Raw genomic sequence first — 23,319 nt, forward strand, 5'->3', positions numbered from 1 at the left:
GAGCTGAGCTTCTCCTGTTCCACCAAGGGTTCTGCTGACGGCGCGTCGACACAGAGCGGGCAGGAGATGTGGCTTCCCTCTGCCAAGGAATGGCTTGGCAAAACCACCCAGCAACTCCCTTTTCCTGAGGATTTACAGCCTGGGTGGGGAAGATGATTACTTCCTTGTTCCTTTCTCCCCAAACCCTCTTGGGGCACCAGGAAGATGCCGCTGGTCTTGGTGGCTGCCGGCACTGAGCCAACCAGCCACCTCACCAGCACCAGCACGAAATCAGCTCCTTTTCCCTTGTCTCAGAGGATGCTGCAGCTGAAGCAGCGCTGGCAGCTGGTGCTGGACCTACAGATGCTGCTGCACAGAATCTGGTTCCTCCTGCATCTTTCTTTGGGGCTTTGAAAGAGAGGAAATTAAAAAAAAAACCCACAAGGAAGAAGATTCAGGGCTTTGGTTTGGGTTTGTTTCTTTGCTTTGCTTTGCTTTGGTTTGTTTTTTTTTTTTACTTCTTCCCCATTCCCTTCAATTTCTCAAAGCAGAAGAGAAGTCAGACAGAATTAATCCCAGCCAGGAAGAACCCTCAGCCTTGGGTTTGCCAGTTCAGACACCTCCAGAAACCATGGCTCATTTTCTGTATAGCAATAGGTGCCACTCGCCCTTGTCCCCTGCAGTCCCAGGGCCACATCTCTCAGTTTATAAATGACTTTTTTTTTTTTCCTTCTAATTAAATGAAATATTTTTGTTCTTTGCTGCTGCTTCATTGTTCCTCTCATGGGATAGGTTGGACTCTACAGCAAAACGCGATTGTTACTCCTCTGTGTCTTGCAACTCTATTTGTTTGAGCTATTGACAAACGTTCAAAAAGAGAAAAAAAAAAGAAAAAAAAAGAAAAAAAATAAGAGTCTTATGTGTCAGGCACTTTATCCAAACTGTGCTGTGTGCTCTGGAGTTTGTTCCTTGTTCTTTGCAATGACTCATGCAGGGGGAATGACCAGGAAACGTAACTCCAGCCTGTCAACAGGTTTTGAAAGAGAAGAAAAAAAAAAGAAAGAAATGAATCTCTATTTGTTCATCCTCTACTGGTCATGACTGTGTTGTGTTTTTGCAGCTTTATGTTTCTTCAATAAATTATTTTCTAGTCATTCACCCTGGGGTGTGTGTGTGTCCTGTGGGGATGCTCGTGGCTCCGTTGAGCTGAGGAGGGATGCATTGGAGGAGCATCCCCCCCCCCCCCCCCTTTTAACCACCTCAGCTCCTCTCTGCAGCCCTGGCCTGAGAGCATCAGGGGCTGGGATTCAGGGATCATGCCTGGGAAGCTGGGAAAGGGTTGTCCTAGGTTTCCACCCGGTAGGTGCTGGGGTGAGAGCTTTCCCAGAGGAAGCCTCAGGTACTTCATTCCTTGGCAGCATCCAGCAGCCTCCTGGCCAGAGCCCAAAGAACACACTTAATTCTCACAGACTCTGCACAGATGAGGCCAAATCACTTGTTCAACAAACCCATCAAGTCTTGTGTGCCACAGGCAGGTCCAAACCCCCCCACTGATTTAATTATTTCTCTTTTTTACCTGAATACCTTGTCCTACCACACATTTTGCTACAGCACAAGTGCTGGCAGGTGGCAAAGAGCTAGTGGCACACACCTGAGGAACCACAGCCCCTTCCCATGCAGCTTCCTCACCTTGGGGGTATAGCAGAGATTTACAGGACAGGAGAAGGAAAAAAAAAAAAGCTAAAGTCCTTTTAATTAAACCCCCAAAATAATAAAAAGGGTGATCCAGTCACCAGTCAGTTGTTCCCACACAACCCCTCCAGCCCCCCTGCTGGTGTCCCCACAGCAGGATGTGTGCTCGTGGCTGCTGGGCAGAGCTGATGCACATCACCCCAACTGCTCTGTCTCCCCCATCCCCTCCCCCCCCCCCCCTAAAGTACTTTTCAGGTCTTTGCAGCAAACAGCCCGTGGCCACAAGCTGCCCCCAAAGGTGGGGACATCAGTCCTGGGGGCGTGGGACATGGCTGCTGTGGACACAGGGCATGGCACAGAGCAGATGCCACTACTGCATGCGCCTCATGCAGGGATGGAGTGATGATGAGAGGCTGTGAGAAGCTGGTTTGGCTGGAGAGGAAAAGCCTCCAGGTAAATCAATCACACACAGGCCCAGAAAACAGGGGGCAACTTACAATGACACTGCTTGAGTCTGATCTGCTGGGTTGGTGCACGTGAAAGCCAAGGTGCCAGATCCAGCCCTGGGTGGGGAGGGCGCCTGGTGCTGCCCTGAGCTCCTTGCAGCCTTGGGAGAACACGGTGAGGGGCTTTGGCTTGGCCCCTGGTGCAGGAGGGAGTGAGCAGGGCTGAAGGGCTGCAGCCACCAGGCAGCCCCGCCTGGAGCAGCAGAGCTGCTGTTCCTGGGTCTGTTGGGGCAGGATCAGCCTCAGGCAGGAGGAAGCCCCGACTCTGAGGCAGCTCAGCAAAGGGAATGAGACTGGGGTCTCGGCCAGGGGGTTGTGGGGTGAGGGGCTGATCGTGGCAGCAGAAGTTGATGGTCTTCACAGCTCTACAGGCTCCTGCAAAGCCCCTGCACACACTGTGTGGGGGTGATGGGGCTGCTGGCAGAACACTCCCCAGGGCTCAGTGCCCAGAGCAGCAGCAGCAGCCCCCCCAGGCTGAGCCAGCCCCTCTGCAGCCATGGGGGCCGCCCACACTTCCAAACCATCCCAGTCAGATTACAAAATGCCCAGTACAGGAGGGAGCCAGGCAGATCTGCACCATGGAGCCACCTGCCCTGTCCCAGCACGGTGGGAGGTCGACACCAGCTACTCCGAGGGGCTGGGTAGGGAGGACAAAGCCAGCGGCTTCTCTGGGCACAGGAGACCTGGGTGGGTGCTGCGGGGGGCCCTGGAGCGCAGGCTGTCCCCCCGTGTGATGAGGCCAGCGTAGCCCTCCTGGTGGGAGAAGGCGTAGCTGGAGCGGCGCTGGAAGGAGCCGCGCGGGACGTGGGCGCGCAGCTCCACCGAGGGCTCCGGCTCCCTCCTGGCCTTCAGGTGGATCTTCTGCAAGGAGATGGGGAAATCAGGGCTGTGGCCACCTCCCTGGGAAGCCCTCACCCCAGGGGGGATGTGCCAGGGGAGTAGGGACACCCTTCTCTGAGACACAGTTTGACTCTTGGCTGCACCATGATCTGAGCTGATGGGATGTGTAATGTGGGGACCATCATGGGGGGTCTTTGAGGCTCCCAGAACTCTGGAGCACAATCCCAACCCCTTCTCTCCTTTGGGACCTGGTACCCTAATAGGGGTGAGCTCTACCAGGCTGGGGGTGGTACCCAGACCTACATCACCCCAGTGACTCCTTACTGGCAGCTCCAGGAAGTCCTGAGAGCAGTTCCTTACTGCAGCCACAAGCAGACCCTCTCCAAGTGCTGGAGCAGGACTCTTGCCTCAGTTTGTCTCCTGCTAAAACACAAACTGACTTGGGGAGAGGGCCTTGGAGCTGGACTGGGGCACCAGTGTTGTGAAAGACCACCACAGCTGAGTGGTGCCACCAAGGAAAGGTGACATTCCCCCTCTACAGCCCAGGCAGTGGCTTCCCTTGGGGATCCTCACCCTTCCCATCACTACCACCACCCTGGCCACTGATGCTGGCAGGAGGCAGACCCCCTCCCCATGTCAGCCCCCATGCAGACCTCACCTGCTGGATGGTGGTTTTGCCCATGATGGAGCGGTACAAGCGGACGGTGAGTGAGGGGATGGTGTTCACCACCAGAGACAGCAGGACCACGAGCAGGACGTAGGGGTCAGTGAGGGCACTCCGGCTGGCGTCTGTCAGAAGAAGTTGGTGGGTGATGTAGGTGGAGATGTGTAGGTGGATGTAGGAGGGTGGAGAGGAGAGAGGGAATGACTGTCGGGGGACAGGTCCCCACCCACAAAGGTGTTGGGGGGGTCTAAAGTGGAGATGGGGTCTGAATTGGAGAGAAAAATAAAGACAGCAAGATTGAGAAATGGCAGCAAAGAGAGGATCTACGAGGTCAGACACAGCTGATAGTAACAAGCCCAGGTTTGGCTGCCCTGGAAAAGGCAAGAACCATGGGCATCCCCAGAGCATCTCACCTGGGAAGCAGAAGACAGCAGGGGCTATCCTGAAGGCATCGATGCTCTGGGTCAGGAAGGAGAGGAGGCAGAAGAGCAGCAGGCTGGCTGTGACCATCAGGAAGGACAATGCTGTCCAGAACTTGGTGTCCAGGATGATCTGCAGGGACAAGGGCAGAGTACACAACATCTCATGGAGGTGGTGGGGACCCTCTTCCATTTGGCCACTCATCCCAAATTCCTCCCCTACTCAAGGAAGATCATTCCCCACCCACAAAGCAGCTGGGGATGGTGTCAAAGATCGCAGGGCTGCAGTCCCTGCACATCTGCCCTGGGGCCAGGGTGGAGAAGGATGGATGGGCACTCACCTCCACCAGAACTGACAGCAGTGCTGATGTGGCCACTGTGATGGCAAAGGACTCATAGTCACCAACAACTTTGCTGCCAACACGGTCCTCAAAGGCCCAGAGGGCGATGTAGAAGCTGGCAAGGGAGGTGCTGACCCCATGCAGGAGAGTGACGCTGAAAACACGGTAGTTGAAGAGCTTCTCTTGCTGCCCGATCACGTAGAGCTCAGGGAACTCCAGGCTCTTCTTGGCACTCACATCCTGCCAGGAGGGCATCACACATCACCCTCCTCACCCACACTGGGGAGCAGGACAGGGCCACCCCACTCAGCACACCCTTTGGGAGAGCTGCAGAGAGCCCCTCCACCTGTTTGCTCTGGGGTGATGGGAACAGAGGCACCCCAGGACCAGTGGTGACCTCCAGATGCACGTGGAGCTGCTTGGTACCACATCCAAGAACAAAGAGCCATGCAGATGGGGTGCAATGACTACTGGGCTGACTCACACCCACTGAGGATGCAGCCTCCAGGCACAGGGGTTGGATGCAGCCCAGTAAACCCATACCTGCTCCAGAAGGCCCACGGACAACACAGGGTAGGCAGTGTAGAAAATGTTGTAGAGTGCAAGGAACCAGCCTTCATACAGAGGCTAGAAGGGAGAAGAAGGTGGCTGTGAGCTCAGTGGTGCTTTGGAAAGACTCAGAAAGGATGCCCAGGCACCAGGAGAGTCTAAGAGGCTCACATCCCAGCATGGGAAGTCCCCTCAGATTTGCCCCACGCTCTGCATCAGCCCCACTTGTCTGCAGTGGTCAGCTGTGCTGCACATGGGGGTTGGGGCTGGAGCCACAGAGTGGTGGTCAAGTCACACAGATGGTTCTTGGGATAAAAGTTCCCATTTTTGGGGGCAACCAGCTTGATTGTCCCTCTCTGCTCTGCCCTTGTGAGTCCCCAGCTGGAGTCCTGTGTCCAGAGCTGGGACCCCAACACAAGAAAGATGTGGGACTGTTGGAGAGGGGTCAGAGGAGCCACAAAGATGATCAGAGGGCTGGAGCAGCTCCCCTATGGAGAGAGGCTGAGGGAGCTGGGCTGGTTCAGCCTGGAGAAGAGAAGGCTGTGGGGGGACCTCATTGCAGCCTCCCAGTCTCTGGAGGGAGCAGAGGAACAGGAGGGGAATCAGCTTGTTCAAAGGGGAGATAATGGCAGGACAAGGGGGATGGATTAAAGCTGAAGGAGGGGAGGTTTAAATTAGATCTTAGGGGGAAGTTCTTTCCAGAGAGAGTGGTGAGGGGCTGGAACAGGCTGCCCAGAGAGGGGGTGGGTGCCCCATCCATCTGTGGGGGTGTTCAAGGCCAGGTTGGCTGGGGCCCTGGGCAACCTTGTGTAGCTCCAGGGCTGGAGGTTGGTGTCCCTGCCTGTGGCAGGGGGTTGGAGCTCTGTGACCCCTGGGGTCCCTTCCAACCCAGACCAGTCTGTGATTCTATGCTATTGTCATCTCCCTAGGGTGCTTTTCCCAATCCAGCCAGACAACCAGCTGCATCTCAGCCAGGGAGCCCCAAAAAACAGGGCAAGGGAGGAAGGAGCCCAGGGTGGTGGTGTGGACGGACACATGCCCCTCAGGGCGATGGGGTCCTCAACAGGGGGGGGTATCAGCACCCGGTGTGCAGACTGGCGGGCGGTTGTGACCCCTGTTGATGGCAGCATCGCTCACCTGAGCTGTGAATCCGTTATGGAAAGCAAACCAGACCTGGGCCATGAGGCCAGCAAAGGTCTTGTAGAAGAAGTACCGGAGGAACTTGCAGATGCGCAGGTAGGCCCAGCGGCCGTGGACGAGCAGGAGGCGCTGCAGGAAGGAGAACTGCGCCAGGGCGTAGTCGCTGCACTGCACGGCCTGCACGCCCTCCAGCCCGCTGATGCCCACGCCGATGTCAGCAGCTGCAGGGGACAGGAGGGTGTGAAACGTGGGTGGGGAGGTTGTTTGGGAGCCCAGAGCTTGATTTCCCTGTGGATTGAATCCAGGAGTGATGGGCAAAGGGATGAAGCTCCCTCCATCACAGGCCATGGTTGTGGGAGTAAGGTGAATGTTTGGGTGTGTGAAGAGCACTGCCCCATGTCAGCAGGGCTGCTGGGGAGGGGCAGGGAGGTCTCTGCCAGCTGCCCACGTTGGGACTTGAAGTTGCATCAAGTTCCATCCCTGCTGCTGAAGCAGAGGGTCAACCCTGCTCCAGTCCCACGCTGGTCCTGGTCCTGTGCCTCTTGCTCCCCTCCCAGCAACATGGAGAACTGGGCTGGCAGTTCCCCTCCCATCTCTTCGAAGGAGAGGGTGAGGTGGTAGAGATGGCAGATGGGGCACCACCAGACCAAAACCCACACTCCTCCCTGCCCCCAGCCTTACTTTTGATCATGTTGACATCATTGGCCCCGTCCCCGATGGCCAGTGTGATGACCTTCTTGTGCTTCTTCACCAGCTGCACGATGAGGGCTTTCTGCTTGGGGGTCACCCTACAGCAGATCACTGCCTGGCAGCTGGTGGCCAAGTCCACAAAGGCCTTCTCCACAGGGCTGCCCTGCTCCTCAGAGTCCACAGCCCTGCAGCCAGCCAGCCACCGCCGCAGCCGCCCTGTCCTGCCCTTCAGCACTTCTCCTGGCTGGAGGATTTTGTCCTTAGGGGAGAGCACAGAATCACAGAGTCACCAGGTTGGAAAAGACCTTTAAGCTCATCAAGTCCAACCATTCCCATCCTGTGCTAAACCAGATCCCTGAGCACCTCACCTCCCCTCTGTTAAACACCCCCAGGGAAGGTGACTCAGCCCCTCCCTGGGCAGCCTGTTCCAGCCCTGACAACTCTGCCAGGGAAGAACTTTTCCCTCCCATCTGAGCTGACCCTGCCCTGGGGCAGCTTGAGCCCATTGCCCCTTGTCCCATCTCCTGTCCCCTGGCTGAAGAGACCATCGCCCACCTCTCTGCACCCTCCTGGCAGGGCAGGGGAGGTGGGGAGAAGGTCTCCCCTCAGCCTCCTCTTCTCCAGGCTCAACACCCCCAGCTCCCTCAGCTGCTCCTCAGAGGATTTGCCCTCCAGCCCCTTCCCCAGCCTGGTTGCCCTTCTCTGGACTCACTCCAGGACCTCAATGTCCTTCTGATGGTGAGGAGCCCAGAACTGGACCCAGCACTCGAGGTGCAGCCTCCCCAGTGCCCAGCCCAGGGGCACAATCCCCTCCCCAGCCCTATTGGCCACACTATTCCTGACACAAGCCAGGATGCCATTGGCTTTCCTGGCCCCTGGGCACACTGCTGGCTCATACTCAGCCTGCAGTCACCCAGCACCCCCAGGTCCTTCTCTGCCTGACAGCTCTCCAGCCAGTCTCCCCCAGCCTGTAGCGCTGCAGGGGATTGTTCTGTCCCATGTGCAGCACATGCAGGTGGGACCTCACTCATAGCTTTCAGAGCATGAGGCTCCTAGGTGCTACCAAAAAGTGACCCCAGCTTTCTCCAAGCTCTGCCCACAGCAAGCACTGTGACCACAAGGCAAGTTTGTCCCAGTATAACCAGGAAGGCATGGGATTATGCACCAGCCTGTGTCATCCCAGAAGACCAAATGTAGTTGAAGCCCCCAAACACCAAATGATCCATGCAAGGTTTTCCTCTCTCCACTCTTCATTCCCCAGCCCAAAAATGGGCTTTTCCCACCCCTTGGGCAGGAGGGGCACCACCTCCTCTCTGTGCAGGTGTCACCCAGGGCTTTGGTAGCAATCTGCCAGTGCAGGCAGGGAGCAGAGAAGAGTGTCCAAGTGCCACCTTACCAGGAAGTCCCCACTGATGATGAGAGCTCTCTTCCTGTTGCACGAAGCCTCTGGGCGCTGCTGGGGCAGGTGACCACTGCACAGGGCTTCCCCGTGCTCACTGAGGTTGTTGTTGCTCACCCAGTAAGCCTCCAGGATCTCGCTGTGGGAGGAAGGGGTGTGTGGAGCTGAGGATGCTGAGCATTCTGCTTGGCTTCAACTGAGACTTACAGTTTGGGCTTTGGCATCTCAAAGCTAGCTCCAGGGAGATGGGGCTGGTAGCCAGTGGTGGGAACTTGGGGGGACAGAGAGGAGGTCCTAAGGGCTCTCTGATATCAGAATCAGCTGCTGGCCCTGTGGTTTAGAGGCTGGAGAGACAGCTTAGGCACTTTCTTGTCAAAGCCCACCAAGGAGCAGAAACAGATGGGGAGGTCTCAGCAGATGAGGACCATGGACACCCAGGGTGGGGCAGGGAGGGGGCAGCATCTCTGGCAGTGCTGAGCTCTGCACAGGTTCCTGTGCTCTCAGGTGTCTTCAGCACAGACAACAACGTCCTGAACCAGGAGGTCATGATTCCTCACCTGATCTCCTTCTCCTCCAGGATCTCCATATCATCTGTGAGCAGCTTGCATGCGTAGCCAATGTTCATTGCAGTCTCTGCAACAGTCAACAGTCAGTAACACCCCCTGGTGCTGTGCCCCCCATCCTGGGGCAGCCCTCAGGTCCAACAGCCCTCAGTGGGCAGCAGTTGCTGAGAGCTCTGCTCCAGTTCTGTGCCATCACACAGACAGCATCCCCTGCCTCAGTTTCCCCATGATCTGTGGGACACGTGATTACAACACGTGTGACAACAGCAGAACCTGGTTGTTGCCCACTCCTAGGGTCCCACATCTCCCCTTTGGTCCTGCCTAGGGGAGAAGCTGCAATGTGTTGGTGGGGTCTGGGGGTGTCTCCACTGACCTTGTTTGTCTCCTGTCAGCACCCACACTTTAATGTTGCCCAGTTTCAGCAGCTGGATGGTCTCAGGGACTCCATCTTGCAACTTGTCCTCAATGGCAGTGGCCCCAAGCAGCTAGAAGGAGGGTGACTGGGTGTTATGACAATGGGGCAGGGCAAGACGTGGAGGTGGGAACTGCCCTTTGGATCCAACCAGGGGTCCCTGCCCAGGGGTGGGAAAGATCTGACTGGTACCTCACCCAGTGTTCACTGCCATGTCACACAGTTATGTCTGAGGGGGAAAGTCCACGAACCCCACAGTGCTGCCCTCTGAAGGACCAGCACCACTGGTTCCCCCAAGCCCCAGCCCCATCCCACCTGCAGGTTCTGCTCCATCTCCTCGTAGAGCCGGTCCAGCTCCCGCGCGCGGTCCTGCAGCAGGACGCTGGCCTGGCGGTGCCTCCTGCTCCACGCGCTGTACTCAGACTCGCTCACCTCCTTGCTGGCCAGGCACAACGTCCTCAGGGTCTCCTCTGCAAAGCGCTGCAGGGAGGAGACATCAGCTCTCCTTTCCTTCAACCAGGATGATGCTGGTGGATCAGGGCATCATGCCAGCCAACTGGGATGCTCCCATGGCAGAGCCCAGAGACCTGGGATCTGAGTCCCCCCTCTCCATCCTACAGCACCCCCATGAGCATCCTTGACAAAGCACCTGGTCCTTGAAGAACACCAAAGGTGGATTTGATGCCCTCTTAGCCCCTGTCCCATAAGCAGGTGAAGCTCCTAAAGCAGAAGAAAGGACCAAAATTCTGCAGGCAGAGGGAGAAAGAGCAGCAGGGGACTCCAGGACACCCAGCCCAAAGCCAGCAGCAGGGAGACCAGCCCTCTGTGCCCCGTACTGGTGTGGGACTCACATCCAGTGCCAGCTCAGTGAAGGTCTCGTTGGGCCCTCGCCTCTGCAGCCTCCCCAGGATGACTGTGTCAGCCCCTTTGGTGTAGAGCCGGATCGTGCCCTGGGGGTCTCGCACTGTCAGGGAGGGGAAGGACAGTTCAAGGCCCCACAGAGATGGCTTTCCTCTTGTGGCTGTCCCCGTGCAGTGGCCATGCTGGTGCCTTTCTGTGTGGGGTCACAGGCAGCATGGGAATACCCCAGATCTACAGCACCACGGGGCAGGATCAGGCCTCAGCATCCTTGGTTCCCCACACACCTCCTCTGAGCCCCTGATTCACTCGCTCTCTCTAGGTTGCTCAAAGCCTTCTTGGCTGCCTTCACCAAGGTGCCAGGGGTGGGTGAAGCTGCAGGGACAATCCTTAGGAGTCCCTGTGCCATCCCATGTAGGGCTGAATACAGAGGGGACTCTCAGTGTTCCTGGAAGGGCCCCTGAGGCACCCCCCACCCTGCTCACCCAGGACAGACATCCTCTTGCGATCGCTGTTGAAGTCCAGCATGGCCAGCACTTTGTATGTCCTCTTCCTCCCCAGCTCACTGATGGTGATGGTGTCTTGTGTTCGAGCCAAAAAGACGTACCCCAAGTTCCTGGCTGCCAACACCAGCGCTTCCTCATCTGGTGAAGCTGCTTGATAAACCAGCTGGTCTGCAGAAGAGGAGTAGGGGTTAGACCAGGTGCCTCCCAGCCATGCAACTCCTGGACATCTGAAACACACTGTTCGTGCCCAGCACCGACATCTATGGAGACCCTAAAGTCCAAGCCACCATGCTGGGGAAACTCAGTCCTACATCTGTCATCTCTTTTGCTCATTGGCCCAGGCAGGACAAGTGCCCAGACAGGGATGGATTATGCCCACCCCACCCCCAACCATGCTTCTGTTCCAACTAATTAGCTTTAAAACAACCCCAAATCATAGTATCATAGACTGCAATGGGTTGGAAGGGACCTTTAAAGCCATCCAGTCCCAACCCCTGCAGTGAGCGAGGACACCTTTAGCTAGAGCAGGTTGCTCAGAGCTTCATCCACCCTGACCCTGATTGTCTCCAGGGATGGGGCCTCCACCACCTCTCTGGGCAACCTGGGCCAGGGTCTCACCACCAATACACACGTCTGTGATGGCCTAAAACACCCCAGGCCTCCCATGCCACCTGCACCCCACAGCAGAGCTTTGTTGGGTGATGGAAGAGCAGCTCAACCCTGCTCCAAGCACATCAACCACCCCAGCCAACCCACCTCCCTTCTCCTCCACCATGACAGTGTGGCAGAGGGCCAGCAGCCTCAGGAACTCCCTCAGCACGGGGTCGCTGTCCCGCCGGGCAGCTTCCAGCAGCGCTGTGTCACAGAAGTCCTGCTTCTCCCCATGGTGCCTCCAGGTCAACCCCGACCCCTGCAAGAGGCACAGGCAGGATGCAGGTACCTGAGCACAGGGATTCTGCTGGGCTGTGATACAGCAGCCCCGTGCTGGCATAGTCCTCCCCAAGGTCAGAGCCTGCAAGCCAAGCTGGGCACTGCCCACACCAGAGGGGCAAGTGTGAAAAAGTTGGGAATTAAAGGAAAGCTCAAATCAGAACTGCTTTGTTTTATAAACCTGGTTCCCCTGCCCTCCAGCAGCAGCTGAGAAGCAGAGAACTGGCCAGCCCAAGGAGACACATGCCACTCTTACAGAAGTTAACTCCATCCTGACTGAAACCAGGACACACACACACACCCCCCTTGTAAGCAAGCTGTGCTCCCCAAGAAACACAACTGGGTGCTGCTGGTGTGAGCAGTAACTGCTGTGGCTGTGGCCCTGGTGAGGAGCAGAGCCTGGCCCATGGGAGGGGGAGTTACGCACCGGTGGGTGGGTGTTCTCATGGGCTGTGCCTGTACCTGCCAAAACAAAACCAACTCAGTTAATAAAGGGCTGTCAGGGAGCATCACTAGTGGGGGCTTCAAGGGGCTTTGCCAGAAGGGACTGCAGCTCTTCCTGGCCCAAAGGGACAGGTTTCCAGTGTCTGGACACCTGACTCTCCTGCCCGGTTTGAATCGTGGAATCACAGACTGGGCTGGGTTGGGAGGGACCCCAAGGGTCACAGAGCTCCAACCCCCCTGCCACAGGCAGGGACACCAACCTCCAGGCCTGGAGCTACACAAGGTTTGGTTAAAAACTTGGTGGAGAAGGACCTGGGGGTGCTGGTGGGTGACAGGGTGGCCATGAGCCAGCAGTGTGCCCTGGGGACTGAGAGAGACAATGGGATCCTGGGGGCATCAGGAGGAGTGTGGCCAGCAGGTCACAGGAGGGGATCCTCCCCCTCTGCTCTGCCCTGCTCAGGCCCCACCTGGAGTGTTGTGTCCAGTTCTGGGCTCCCTGGGATAAAAGAGACAGGGATCTCCTGGAGAGAGTCCAGAGGAGGGACAGAGATGCTGAAGGGCCTGGAGCATCTCCCCTGTGAGGAAAGGCTGAGTGAGCTGGGGCTGTTCAGCCTGGAGAGAAGAAGACTAAGGGGGGGACACTTTATTAATGTTTATAAATATCTTAAGCATGGGATGCAGGGGGAATGGGCAGCCCCTTTTCAGTGTCTGTGGGGACAGGACAAGGGGCAATGGCTGCAAGTTGGAGCAGAGGAAGTACTTTTCCTCAGTGAGGGTGAGGGAGCCCTGGGACAGGCTGCCCAGGGGGTGTGGAGTCTCCTTCTCTGGAGAGATTCCAGCCCCATCTGGATGCTGCCCTGTGTGACCTGTCCTGGGGAGCTGCTTTGGCAGGGGGTTGGACCCCATGGGCTCTGGAGGTCCCTTCCAACCCATGTGATTCTGTGATTCTGTAACATGGGAGATGAGAACAAGCTGAATTCCTGCAGCTTCTGCCTACCCACTGGACCACCAAGGCCAAACCACATGCTCCAAGCTTCCTAGCCAGCCAGGAGGAGCAGAAAGAACCAAAGTGGCCCAAATTCAGGGTCTACCTCACTCATAAATCTCTACAAGCTTGTATCCACCAAAAGTTACCATAGATGGTCCCATTGATGCAGCATTTCTTGAAGCTCATGACATTTTGTGTCAAGGTGCCAGTCTTGTCAGAGAAGATATATTCAATCTGGCCAAGCTGGTCGTTGAGGCTGGTGCTTCTGGCTTTTGCTGGAATGTCCTTGACAGCATAGTACATCTCCAGATCCCAGTTGATAAAAAAGCTGTTCACCAGGTAGATGAATTCAAACCTAAGGAGTCAGGTAGAAGCAAACTTACAGTGGGGAGAGACTGCACCACTCACATCTCAGGAGGTCTTGGGGATCAGTCACAGGAAGGAAGGGCAGAGGGGAACCCCCTCACCTGGATCCTATTGCTCTGAGTTTGGGGGAAACAAGAGGATTTTCTTTCCCCATGAGCAATTTTTCAGAAGGGTTGTCCCCCCCAGGCTGAGAGCCTGCTGGGTCCCCAGACACTGGAAATCCCCTCTGGAAATTGCCCCTTGGTGCAAGGGGATTCAGTGCACAGACTCACAGAAGGTCAGGAGTTGGAAGGGACCTCAAAAGCTCAACCAGTCCCACCCCCTGCCAGAGCAGCATCACCCAGACTCAATCCCATAGGAACACATCCAGGCAGGTTTGAGTGTCTCCAGAGACACCCTCTCTGGGCAGCCTGGCCCAGGGCTCTGCCACCCTCCCAGGGACAAAGTTCCTCCTTACATTCACATGGAACTTCCTTTATTCCAGCTGCAGGGCCTAAAAATCTGGAAACTGCTTCTCCCAGCAGAGACTGTGGGCTGTGCCCTTCCTCACCCTTCTGCTGCTCAGAGGAGAAGCCCCACCTTCATCACTCTCATCCTCAGGCCTGCCCACAATTTCTACCACCAGTACATGTCTTTGCACCTCCTTTCTAGCTTCCCTCTGAGGAGATCTCAAAGCACATCATCAGTGTTTGCAAGATAGACCTTCCACCCATCCATATGCCCTCTTACAGCTAAGGGAACACAGGAGAATGACTTGCTCAGGGCCACAACTGGGCCTTCTGTGCAGCCCCATTGTGTGGCTGCAAACCAAGGTGCCAGATGGTGGCCAAGGGCAAGGAGTGACCTCTGATCCCTTGCAGGCTCTGTTGTTCTTACGTTATATACATGGACATGGGTATGATGATGCTCAGGAGGATTGTGAAGCCCCAGAAGTTGAAAAAGGCCTGCTGGGCAGGAGTGGTGTGCTTGTAGAGGGCAGAGAGGTAGCTGTGCTTCTCCTGGAACATCTTGGCCCAGAACCCGGAGGCAACGGCAAGACACAGCGACGTGACCAACAGCACCAGGAAGATCTGAGACAGGAAACCAGGGTGAGAAGGTCCCATCACACAGAGCCCAACAGGCCCCTTCCTAGGACCAACCATTAGCCTTTCCCCACTGTTGGTCTCTTTTAGCTGGAAGCCTGCAGAAAGGTGTCCCTGTGCCTGAAGCTGGTTCTCAGAGCTCATCCTGGCCCAAGATGGAAGATCACAGCACTTACTGCACTCCACAACAGCCACAAAGCAAAACCCAACCTTCCCACCCTCCTAATTGTCTCAGACATCATCTCCCTGGACCAGGGGTGTCCTGCAGCCTTCCTGCTGAAGTTACTCATCCTCCACCTACTCTGTGCTGAGCCACAGCCTTCAAGTCCCTTGGCACAAACCACCTCCTTGGACCTGCATGGTTAAGGATGAGTAAAGCAAGCCAGGAGGGGTTGGAGGTCTTGCATACTCCATCCAGCACCCTGGTTTGAAACAGGCTGGTCCAAGAGGACTCAGATTTGCCAGGGGCTCCAGAGTTTAAGCAACACAACCACTGCTCCAGACCCACCAGCTGCCGCTTCCTGGGAGCATCACTTGCTGTCTGCCCATCACATGTTAAACCCAAGAGAGTTTGAGCAAAATATTGCAAGCTTCAGAAAACCAGCAACAGCCAAGCCAGTGGCCTCCCAGGAGAAGACCTGTGAGCAAGCCCAGGAAACCAGTAAAACAGGGCAGGATGGGTTTGTACCACACTCACTATGATCACCAGCCGGTCCATCATGTGGTCCAGCTTGGTTTTCTTCCGCTTGATCTTCCCACAGTTCATCATAATTTTGGAATCAAATCCTGGATGTGAAACATTTCAGACATCAAAACACGAGTCCACAGCCCCTAGAAAGTTGCTGGCTTCCTCCAGAACAACCTCTCCCCACCTCTGAAGACTCCAGAGGACCACATCCCTTGCTCAGTGGTTAATGGAGTGGTGGCTGCACGCTTCATGCTGCTTACACCAGACCTCACCCCTCCCCTCTACCCACAGCTGCTCATGGCCAAGTTCTCAGCTGCACCCAAAGGGCAAGAGGCCACAAAGCAGAGTGGATCCAGGTGAACTATAACCTGGGCTGAATAGGTGCTTGGTCCCACCACATCATCTACCTGTCAGTCAGCCCAACACCAGTAAAGCTCAGGACAAACTTCTGGGGGCTCGGTTACAGCAGCAGCTCCTCCCACGTTGTATCAGCTGAGGAGCTGCTGGTGCCAGAAGCGTTTGGGCACCTTACAAATCCCTGAGGACCTGGGTGTTTGGTGCCCCTCCTGACCTGCCACTCACCAGCGTAGATGACCAAGCCGTAGCAAACGTCGGTGTTGCGAAGCCTACAGCCCCGCAGCAGGATCCGGTCACTGTCCAGTGAGTAGGTCTCTCCCCTCCACTCCAGTGTGCCAGTGAAGCTGTGCATGCGGCTGTTGGGCTCCTCACAGGTCACCCTCCCTTGGGCAGAAGGTGTGATTCAGGTGGTGGCTTTGGGGGAAGAGAGAGGACCTTCCTCTCCCCCGCAACCCCTACGCATGCCAGCTCCAAAATGGGGTGCTAGGGGTTTCTTGGGGAGGTTCTGGTTTTCTCAGGGCATCTCCAGGTGCAATTGCACTATGGATGGCTCAGATTAAGGCTAAGTTGGAGGAGTACCCTGCAGTGCTGGGACAGCACACAGCACAGGAACCACATTGAAAGTGGAGAAGGTACAAACCCCCTTCACCCCCAGAGCCTCTGGGAAGGGAGTTTGCCTACCATGGAGGACAAAAGAGGGGAAAAGACCAGGGTCTGAGCTCAGGTCTGGAAGCCAAGAGCTTGATTTACAAAGACAGGCTGAGAGAGCTGGGGTGGCTCAGCCTGGAGAAGAGAAGGCTCAGGGGAGACCTCCAAGCCCCTTCCAGCCCCTGGACCCACAGGAAAGCTGGGCAGGGCTGTTTGTAAGGGCAGGGAGCGATGGGATGAGGGGTGATGGGTTTAAACTAGAGCAGGGCAGGGTTAGATGAGGCCTGAGGAAGAAGTTCTTCCCTCTGAGGCTGGTGAGACCCTGGCCCAGGTTGCCCAGAGAGGTGGTGGAGGCCTCATGGGACAGAGACCTCCGGAGGCTGAACCCACCCTGTCCTGGCAGGATGGACACTGAGGCTGAACCCACACTGGTCCTGGCAGGATGGACACCAAGACTGAAACCACCTGTCCTGGCAGGATGGACACCTCTTCACCCAGCCAGGAGACTCACCATCAAAGGCAGCCATGCTCTCCTCGCTCACCAGCTCCTGGTGGGTAACCAGAAGGGCTTTCCTGAACTTCAGGTTTGTTTCTCTGTGAACAAGAGCCAGGGAGGGAAAAATAAAACAACCCTGTGGGGTGACAGAGCGTTGATTCTGCTGTTGGACCCATGGGACAGAGACGGCCCTTAACTGTCATGATGCCATGAGTGGTGGCAATGAAAAGAGAGGTAGGGACTATCACATCATCACACCAGACATGGAGCACTCATGTGGGGAGACAGCCCTGGCCTGGAGACCCTGCTGTTGAATAGTCCTGCAGACAGAGGTGGGAGGAATGAGCAGCCACTGTCCTCTGCCTGGCTGGGAGGGAGCTGGGCGATGGAGAGAGATACTGAGGTCATGTGGAAGCCCACGAGGTGGTTTTGGACTCTGTTTTCAAAACTCAGGGCTCAGATCCCATTTCTGAGGATCCCCCACATCCCATGGTTTCTGCTGGACTTGCAGCTCTCCCAGCATGCCTGACAACCCCCCCCAAGACTGAAGGCTTCAGCTGCTGGCTGAGATGTCTCTGCCCCTCTTCCCCCATGGCAACAGCGGTCCCCTGCCCCTCTCCTCACCCATCAATGTCAGCAGTCTCCACGTAGCACAGGCTGCTGGGCTCTGAGCTGCACAGCAAGAGCATGTCGGCCTGAAGGAGCACAAAGGGGGAGAGAGCTGCTGGATCAGCCCCTCCTGGATGAACCCCTCCTGGATGAGCCCCCCCACTGCCTCTCCTGGCCTCCCCAGCTTCCCCCCCCTCCCCTGCACGGGCAGCTCCAGGGCACCACTCACTGGGACGACGCTCTCCTTGCGCAGGCGGATGATGTCCCCAACGCAGATGTCACACCACTTCTGCCAGTGGAAGCTGCAGGAAAATTAGGGGAGGTGGGATTTTTTATCCTTTCAGAGCAGTGGGACAGGGACTGTGGCTGTTTGTCTCTTCTGGACCAGCCTGTGTCTGTCCCAGCTCCTTGCATGAATTGGGTCTCCAGTCTGTTGGTTCCTCTGCCACTGTGGTACCATCTGCATGGCTGACTGATGGCATCCTGGCTTGTATCAACAACAGTGTGGCCAGTAGGTCTAGGGAAGTAATTGTGCCCCTGGACTGGGCACTGGGGAGGCTGCACCTCGAGTGCTGGGTCCAGTTCTGGGCTCCTCAGCATCAGAAGGACATTGAGGTCCTGGAGTGAGTCCAGAGAAGGGCAACCAGGCTGGGGAAGGGGCTGGAGGGCAAATCCTCTGAGGAGCAGCTGAGGGAGCTGGGGGTGTTGAGCCTGGAGAAGAGGAGGCTGAGGGGAGACCTTCTCCCCACCTCCCCTGCCCTGCCAGGAGGGTGCAGAGAGGTGGGCGATGGTCTCTTCAGCCAGGGGACAGGAGATGGGACAAGGGGCAATGGGCTCAAGCTGCCCCAGGGCAGGGTCAGAGCAGATGGGAGGGAAAAGTTCTTCCCTGGCAGAGTTGTCAGGGCTGGAACAGGCTGCCCAGGGAGGGGCTGAGTCCCCTTCCCTGGGGGTGTTTAAAAAAGGGGAGATGAGGTGCTCAGGGATCTGGTTTAGCACAGGATGGGAATGGTTGGACTTGTTGAGCTTAAAGGTCTTTTCCAACCTGGGGATTCTGTGATTCTGTGACAGCTGAGCACCAAGGGTGGCACAAGACCCATTTGTCACATCCATATTCCCTGTAGGCAGGGACTTTCAGCCTCCTGGCCATAGGTGGGAAATGTTGGTCCTTCCCTGGACCAGTGTTTAGCAGGAGATAACACTGTGGGTTAGATAGGAAGACTTGGAGGAACTTCTGTGGCCAGAGAACTCTCCTTCCAGCACACTGCAGCTAATTAGGGGGTTTTCAGACCTGTTGTCTGTGACTGGGATATGACTGTTCCTACAGGGGAACAGCTGGACCTGCAAGCAGGTTTTGGGAGGTGATGGGAGTTTGCAGAGCCAGGGATATTCCCACCAAAACCCTTCTCAGCTGCTATGATCAAACACTTCAGATGATCCATCATTCCACACAGGCCTGGAAAACACAGGTACAGCTTCCCAAAGCCCCTCACCTCTTCCCAGACAGGATTTCACATGGTCTGCTGTTGATGTTCCTGTCACTTTGGTGACGGCCCTGCACAGAGGAGGTAAAAGAAAAGAGGCCAGAAGAAAAGGATGAGCCATGTCAGGCTGCCTTGTCTCATGAAAACAACCCTCTCAATGCCACAATCTGCCTCCCCAGCCCCAGGGCAAGATCTTCCTGAAGCAATGGGAAGAGGTATTCTCATGAATAATGAGGCACAATTCTCCCAGCACACTTCTGGGAAGCAACCTGGGAATATGAACCACCAGGTGAACTATTAAGGGGGACAGAGATGGGGGTCTGAACTCCAAGGAAACCAACTGGCCATTCACATCCTCCCCAAGGGAAAACAGGAAGCATTTTGGACATGGCAGCCTTGATAATACCTCAAGAGCAGTGAATGACAGCACCTCCCAAGCTTTTTGGTTCAGCCCAGAGCAAAGGGTGACCTCTCTGTGTCCCACAGGCCCTGTGCCCAACACCCCCCAGCCTTTTGCTCCAACCAGCACTCACAATGTCATCGATCAGGTCTCTCAGACCCCGGATGGTGAGAAGGCAGCTCAGGGGGAACAGCAGAGTGTACCAGGGCAGCGTGGAGATCTCAGGAAAGGTCTAGAGGAAGAGAATTTTCCAGCACTGACACAACTTTCATCCTATGTTGGGACACTTGGGATGACTGACTCCCCCATCGCCCCCAGCTCCCCCCCTCCTCAGCCACCATCCCAGGGTGGCAGGAACCCATCTAAGATGAATCACATCAACACCTCTGTCTACACAGACCTGTTTTGTCCAATTCCCACCCCTGTTTAAACTGGATACATGACACACATGTGGTGGGATTTCTGTCCAGTTGTGGTCTACAAGAGCTGAGATGACATCCAAATCCAGTCAGGTTAAAGTAACTGAGCTTAAAAGGGGAGATAATGGCAGAACAAGGGGGATGGGTTAAAGCTGAAGGAGGGGAGGTTTAAATTAGATATTAGGGGGAAGTTCTTTCCAGAGAGAGTGGTGAGGGGCTGGAACAGGCTGCCCAGAGAGGGGGTGGGTGCCCCATCCCTGGGGGTGTTCAAGGCCAGGTTGGCTGGGGCCCTGGGCAACCTTGTGTAGCTCCAGGCCTGGAGGTTGGTGTCCCTGCCTGTGGCAGGGGGGTTGGAGCTCTGTGATCCCTGGGGTCCCTTCCAACCCAGAACATTCTATGATTCTATGATTTGGTTGGAACACAAGGGGGTTTAACCTCTGCCAAACCCAGTCTTGCCCAGGTTGTGGATCATGACACCATCTCACCTGTAAGAGGATAACAAAGACGAAGTAGACATTGGCCATTCTGTGGAATTGCTCGTAGAGGTTCAGTGGGAGGAAGGTAAAGATGTTGTATTTGGCTGTCTTAATGGCATTGCCCTGCAGAAGAAAGACAGGGCAGAGCTCAGTGGAGTTCAGCCACATGAAACCAAGGATGTGCTTGGAAAATGCTAACAGTGTGCTGGTATTTTTAGGACTTCTCAACTTTGTAGGACTTAAGAGCTGCCTTTAAAAATGTAGAAAAGCTGTAAGGAAAAAGAAGATTTATTGGAGCAAAGGGCCATGTGACTTAAAACTGAACCAAAACACGTTGCTTCTGACCAGGTGAAGCCCAAATGAGCTCCCTAAGATGGTTGTTATTCATCTGGGGGAAAAAATTATCTGATTTTCTTCAATCAGAATTTTTTTTTTCCAAAATCTTTCTTTTGATTTGAGCATCAGACTAAAAAAGGCCCTTTCATACAGTCCTGCTCCTTGTCTGACAGCTTCAGAGGGCATCTGGGATGCCAGACAGGGAGCAGCCCCTTCACTGAGGACTACATGACTCTCCATCCTACTGGAGGTCAGGCCACAGCATCTCTGTCCTGTCTCCCCCAACCACCACCAGCTCAGGAACCAGGGGATGAGTAAAGGAACAGCCCAGGGCTGGTCCAGGCTGACTCACCGCGTACTTCTTCTTGGTCAGACAGAAGGCAACCTTCTTCTTGAACTGCATGTGGTAGTTTCTGTCGTTGGCCTTCACCTCCCAGGTGAAAGCTGGAAAAGCAAGTGGATATCCACCACCTCCCATCAGAGTCAGGCCCTGGTCATCTCCAAGGACACAAGGAGCAGTGATGGTACCACTGGGCTCATGGTGACCCACTGCTGGCAAAGTTGGGCTTTCAGTCGTGCACCTACACCTGGAGAGCAGCTGGAGGTACAACTGGGACAGAACTGGGTCTGTGGGACCAGCTGGGTCACAGAGTGGACAGAGGGTGCAGGAGGCCAGAAGCTCCCAGAGATGCAGGACTGCTGCACAGACTTCCCCTCTGAGCCTCAGGATAACCATCTGGGCTGAGGTTTAGGTCTAACAGCATCATGCCAGGTGCAGGATGAGCCCTCCCAGCACAGTCTGTGCTATTCTGAAGGCTGCTCGTCCCTCTCCTTATTTCACTGTCACTCTCCAGTGCTGACACCACCATCAAGGGACATCCCACCTCCTGCACCCCAGCTGTTGATCCTTCCAGACCAATTCACCTCAGATCTGCTTCTTCCCCTCTCACAATCCTGTCCCACCTCAACGTTCCCCCAGACTGTCTGAAAATAAGGAAAAAGGCAAAAACCAACCCCCAAAGCACCCTCACTGACCTGGCAGCTGCTTCTCCCCACGCAGGCAGCCCGGGGCAGGGTCTGGTGCAGCCATTCTGGCACCAGGATCTGGGAACAAGGACAACCAAGGACAGTAGTGACAATGTGATCCCAGCAGGATGCTCCGACACACTGAAGCTGGGCCCTCTGCCTCTCCATGGCAGGACATCATGCAGATGGGACACTCTTCTGGGCACCACTGGGAGTAAGCTTAGACCTTTTGGAGACAGAACTCCACATGGACATGTGGTCTCTGAGCCATTAGTGCCACAGATCAGGGCCAGGCTGAGTGTTTGGCACCAGAAAACCTATTTCTCCCTTTGACACCTGGTGTTCTTTGCCCTCTCCTTTTCTGGACCAGCCACAGCTCAGGTTTGGATTGAAACCCTCTTCACCCTACCATTTTCTGTTTTTCCAGCAGCCACAGGTTTGCCCTTCCCAGGTGCCTCAAACTTCCTCAAAGCTTGTGTGGGCACCAGTGCTGGAGGCTGCCTGCACAGACCCCTTCCTCCTCAGGGATGCTCAATGGCTGTGGTGCAGGGTCATCTTTCAGACCCACCTCCACCCAGTCCCACCTGCCCATGATAAGGCCATTTTCCCCTCTGAGGAAGTTATGGGAACCCATTTGAAGCCACCAGTGAGGAAGAGAAGCTCTGCCTGTGCCACCAGCACACCCAACATCCATCGTGCCCAGGGAGCAGCTGCCTTCATCTATGACAAGATCTCCCTTCTGCTCAGTGACCTTCCCCTGCAGGGATGTTTGGGGAGATTAATTAATGCTTGTGAAGAGCTTTGTGATCCTTACATGAAAGGAGCCTGTGAGGTAGAAAGCATTAATGACCTCCTTGTTAAATAACCCCACACAGAAGTTTGTCCCTGCCACCAGTTTTTATCTCAGTCCTTTGATCACCTCTTTCCTCCATTCTTCCACAGACCCAGCTACTTCTCTCCCTGTTGCTCCTCATGGTACCAGGTTGATTTGATACTGGTTTGCCCTGACACACGACACTGCCCTGAGATGCTCAGGGTTGTCACCAGCTGGTCCCCTCACCCCAGGTCAGAGAGACCCTGAACACCAACTTGGGCAGCACCTCAGCCTGAGGCTACCCCAAAAAAAGCTCTGATCTACAATGCCATAGAATCATAGAATCAAAAAATACCAGCCTAGTCTGGGCTGGAAGGGACCCCAGGGATCACAGAGCTCCAACCCCCCTGCCACAGGGGCCTCAGGCCCTGACCCATTGGTCACAGCATCTTACAGAACCACAGACTGGTGTGGGTGGGAAGGGACCTCAAAGTCCCCCCAGTGCCCCCCTGCCATGGGCAGGGACACCCCCCCAGCCCAGGGTGCCCCAAGCCCCATCCAACCCGGCCTTGAACCCTGCCAGGGATCCTGGGGCAGCCCTGGGTTCTCTGGGCACCCTGTGCCAGGGCCTCCCCCTCCCCAGGGAGGATTTCTGTCTTCCAGCCTCTCTCCATCCCCCTCCTGCAGCTGAAGGCCGTTCTCCTGGGCCTGGCCCTCCCTGCCCTGGGCACCAGCCCCTCTCCAGCTCTCCTGGAGCTCCTCAAGGGATGGGAAGGGGCTCAGAGCTCTCCCCAGAACCAGCTTCTCTTCTCCAGGCTGAGCCAGCCCAGCTCTCCCAGCCTGGCTCCAGAGGGGCTCCAACCTTGGATCATCTCCATGGCCTCCTCTGGACTCGCTCCAACAGGACATCAATATCAAAGCTGAGGCTGACAGAGGTGTGTGCCAAGATGTTTGCTGGAGCTCGCTGCTTCCAAACCAGCAAACACTGAAGCAGCTTCAACCAAATGGCCTCAAACCCTATATCTCCTGGAGATACACCAGAAGACCTTAGCTTTGCCTGTGGTCATCCATTCAGGAGGTCCTCCTTGCAGTCAGGACCTGGCCTGCTGTTGCACATCCCTCATGTCCCTGCTGCACTTGGCATCTCTGAGCCCCATCGTACCCACGCGCGGTCGCCGTTGCCCTTGGCTGCTCTGACACA

General features: G+C 55.9%; 1 protein-coding gene across 1 annotated transcript; it reads right to left on the reverse strand.

The window, feature by feature from the left end:
* Nucleotides 1–2,801: 2,801 nt before the first annotated feature.
* ATP8B3 (ATPase phospholipid transporting 8B3) lies at nucleotides 2,802–21,368 on the reverse strand (the record flags this gene model as incomplete). The annotated part of the gene is made up of 27 exons (XM_084276140.1): nucleotides 2,802–3,038; nucleotides 3,676–3,806; nucleotides 4,095–4,233; nucleotides 4,442–4,681; nucleotides 4,985–5,068; nucleotides 6,128–6,351; nucleotides 6,812–7,079; nucleotides 8,217–8,358; nucleotides 8,777–8,852; nucleotides 9,156–9,267; nucleotides 9,510–9,704; nucleotides 10,046–10,158; nucleotides 10,538–10,726; nucleotides 11,315–11,468; nucleotides 11,916–11,950; nucleotides 13,067–13,275; nucleotides 14,163–14,356; nucleotides 15,066–15,154; nucleotides 15,639–15,797; nucleotides 16,573–16,655; nucleotides 17,182–17,252; nucleotides 17,396–17,468; nucleotides 18,657–18,718; nucleotides 19,181–19,279; nucleotides 19,952–20,065; nucleotides 20,631–20,722; nucleotides 21,314–21,368. The coding sequence occupies 27 exons, from the start codon at nucleotides 21,366–21,368 to the stop codon at nucleotides 2,802–2,804; spliced, it is 3,639 nt and encodes a 1,212-aa protein (XP_084132266.1).
* Nucleotides 21,369–23,319: the final 1,951 nt, after the last annotated feature.

This window comes from Gallinula chloropus (assembly GCF_964237585.1).
Source record: "Gallinula chloropus genome assembly, chromosome: 28".
Taxonomy (NCBI): domain Eukaryota; kingdom Metazoa; phylum Chordata; class Aves; order Gruiformes; family Rallidae; genus Gallinula; species Gallinula chloropus.